This window comes from Simochromis diagramma, unplaced genomic scaffold, assembly GCF_900408965.1.
Source record: "Simochromis diagramma unplaced genomic scaffold, fSimDia1.1 OVJJ01000229.1, whole genome shotgun sequence".
In the NCBI taxonomy this organism is placed as follows: domain Eukaryota; kingdom Metazoa; phylum Chordata; class Actinopteri; order Cichliformes; family Cichlidae; genus Simochromis; species Simochromis diagramma.
Genome location: NW_024386869.1, coordinates 478,213 through 480,690, shown reverse-complemented (window position 1 = coordinate 480,690; position 2,478 = coordinate 478,213). Strand labels below are relative to the sequence as shown.

General features: G+C 36.8%; 1 protein-coding gene across 4 annotated transcripts; it reads right to left on the bottom strand.

Annotated features, from left to right (window-relative positions):
- Nucleotides 1–249: 249 nt before the first annotated feature.
- On the bottom strand, nt 250–2,170 carry LOC120733336 (ladderlectin-like). Of its 4 annotated transcripts, none has more exons than XM_040031443.1 (7): nt 2,055–2,170; nt 1,908–1,985; nt 1,758–1,784; nt 1,399–1,508; nt 1,130–1,264; nt 904–1,015; nt 250–583 (listed from the first exon to the last, which is right to left on the bottom strand). In XM_040031443.1, exons 2-7 carry the CDS (start codon nt 1,966–1,968, stop codon nt 513–515), a joined length of 516 nt encoding a protein of 171 aa, XP_039887377.1. In that variant the 5' UTR covers nt 1,969–1,985; nt 2,055–2,170; the 3' UTR covers nt 250–512. The 4 variants fall into 4 exon arrangements, with proteins under 4 accessions (XP_039887377.1, XP_039887375.1, XP_039887376.1 ...); XM_040031441.1 differs by having other exon boundaries at nt 1,758–1,787; nt 2,055–2,169; XM_040031442.1 differs by having other exon boundaries at nt 1,399–1,511; nt 2,055–2,169.
- Nucleotides 2,171–2,478: the final 308 nt, after the last annotated feature.

Here is a 2,478-nt window from a genome sequence, read left to right as displayed (position 1 = left end):
TCTAAAGAACCACTTTTGGTTCCAGTTGGCACCTTTATTTTTCTGAGCGTATATGAAGCTAAAATTTCACAGCAATCATTATGCATGTTCACATTTTCTGCCATAAAGCTTTCATGCACATAAGACGCAGATGAGCAGAGCCGAAGACGTGATTGCTCTTAAATGGAATGATGCAGGTGGATGTCTCAGACTTTAGTTATTAGACCCCAAAATATGTGAGATGTGGAACAGACGCACAGACCAGTTGGATTCAATGCTTGAGATTTTAATCATGAAGACGAAAAAGAAAAGTTCATTCTGGAAAATAAAGATTTACTAAAAGCATTCTTTCCATTGCACATTCAGTTTGCTCCTGTTGAAAGAGAAAACCACTTTATGTCACTTGTCGTGTCGTTCCTTATATAGCGTTACAGCAAAGAAAAAGAAGTAAAGATGTAAAATGGGATTTTTCAAGGGGGATATATGAGATCATTTGCTTCTTTGTCCAGTGAACCATGCCATCATGCCAGGAATTATCTTCTTTTCCAGACGCAGACGTATGGGTATCGGTAGTGACAGTAGATATCATTCATGCACTTGTGTCCTTTAAGCACCAAAAACCAACATTAAGTGAAATCATGATAACATGAACACATACTTATTTGTACTGAGGATAATATTTCGTTTTTTATGACAGCAAACCACCTTTTGACTATAGTTTCACAACATATATAAATACATAAATATATAGATATCATTTGATATATACATATATATTCATATTTAATGAAATACCACAATGTTTTGTTATATTAACTGAAAGATACTGTTATTTTGAACTGAAACAACCAGTGTAAGTATTTGACACACCAAACAAGTCTGGATACCCCCAACATCAGCATTACACTTTATTCATATACTTACTTGACGAGTTCATGTGCATGCAGTGCTCACTGTGGCGAGCATTGTTAGGCTCTCCGCGACACCAGTACGTAAAACTGAAAGGAGTTCCATCGATCCAAAACCAATGATGCTCCTATAAAACAGAACAAAATGGACAATAATGCATTTAAAACTATGTACGTAAATAGAAAATTATCAAAGTAAAATGCTTGATATGCAAGCCTTTGTTTCATGATCAGTAATATACCTTCTGAGCATCAGAGCCTCCAAGCCATGTAATTGGGTAACTGTGAGTGGCACGATATATGACCCTTTGAATCACCCGGTACTCTCTGAGGTTGCGTACAGATGCCAGGTTTGCATGCATGGACTGACAGTGTCTCTGTAGTGCAGATCAACAGACACCAGAAATTTCAAAGAAAAAAAAAAGCAATTTAACCAAGCTGGACTTTATAAAATATTAAAGGGAATTAACAGAGATGGGACAAATGAAAAAATCCAAATCACTGTTTTTACCTGAGCATGAACCCAATCCAAACGATAGGGAAAATAGCGGTAGTATCTGTTGCCATACTTATACCAACCCCGATACTTGTACCAATACCATCTCTTCTCAACAAGATGTTCTTCTGATGACAAGGAAATAATACTTGAGTAAAAGTAATTAAGGATTTTAAAGTGTACATATTTGTTGGTGTATTTTAACATATTGGTTATATGTAACATTTCTGGAAATATTTTCTCTCCAGGGCCTCAAAACAACTTTGTGCTGAAGATTTAACTGCACATAAGCAGGATATTGATGTGATGCTCTTCTGTTCAGCGTCACAGAAATGGGATTAATTTCAGTGAAAATCCTGAAAATGTTGACCAACCTGATGGCTTTGCCTCTGTCCCACCTTCTTCTGGAAGAGCAGGACAAAGTAAAACATTTAACCGTCAAAGTTGACAATTATATTCATACTGTTATTTGTATGATTAGTTCACACATATGCACATTATGTACGTTAGACTGCAACACTCACCGGCAGCAACGATCAGAGTGATCATTGCACAAAGAAGTGCAGACACAGTCACCAGCTTCATTGCAATGTAAAGTATGTCTGTGAAAAACAGAACACATCAAGACATCATTCAATTAAAAAAAAGACAGAATAGATTTTGTAGCAGACCTTTTGGAGTATATGTTGAATATTTGTAAAACAGATTTCTTCTCAGCACCGACTGGTAGCTCCAGCCTTTCGATGAGAAGGTGCTGAACAGCTCTAAGATCAGTGCTTAAGTACTGTTTCATTGGTGCTTCAAAACTAGGAACTAACTTAGACACGTGTCATGTGATTCATGCTGGTCAGACTTTCACAGCATCTCTTTCTTTCTTCACCAAAATAATTGCCTCATACTGACCTCTTCTCCTTTCGGCTGCCCACTTAATTTTACTTATTGACTCGTTCATAAAGCGGTTCCCTAGAGTACAACGAAACATTTGATGTATTTAATTAGGATTGAAGAAACAAAAAATAACAACCATGTTAAAGTCATGATGCTTTGGTCTTCCCTTGGAAAATCTAGATGAGGCAGCTAGTGAGGGGGAGGTAG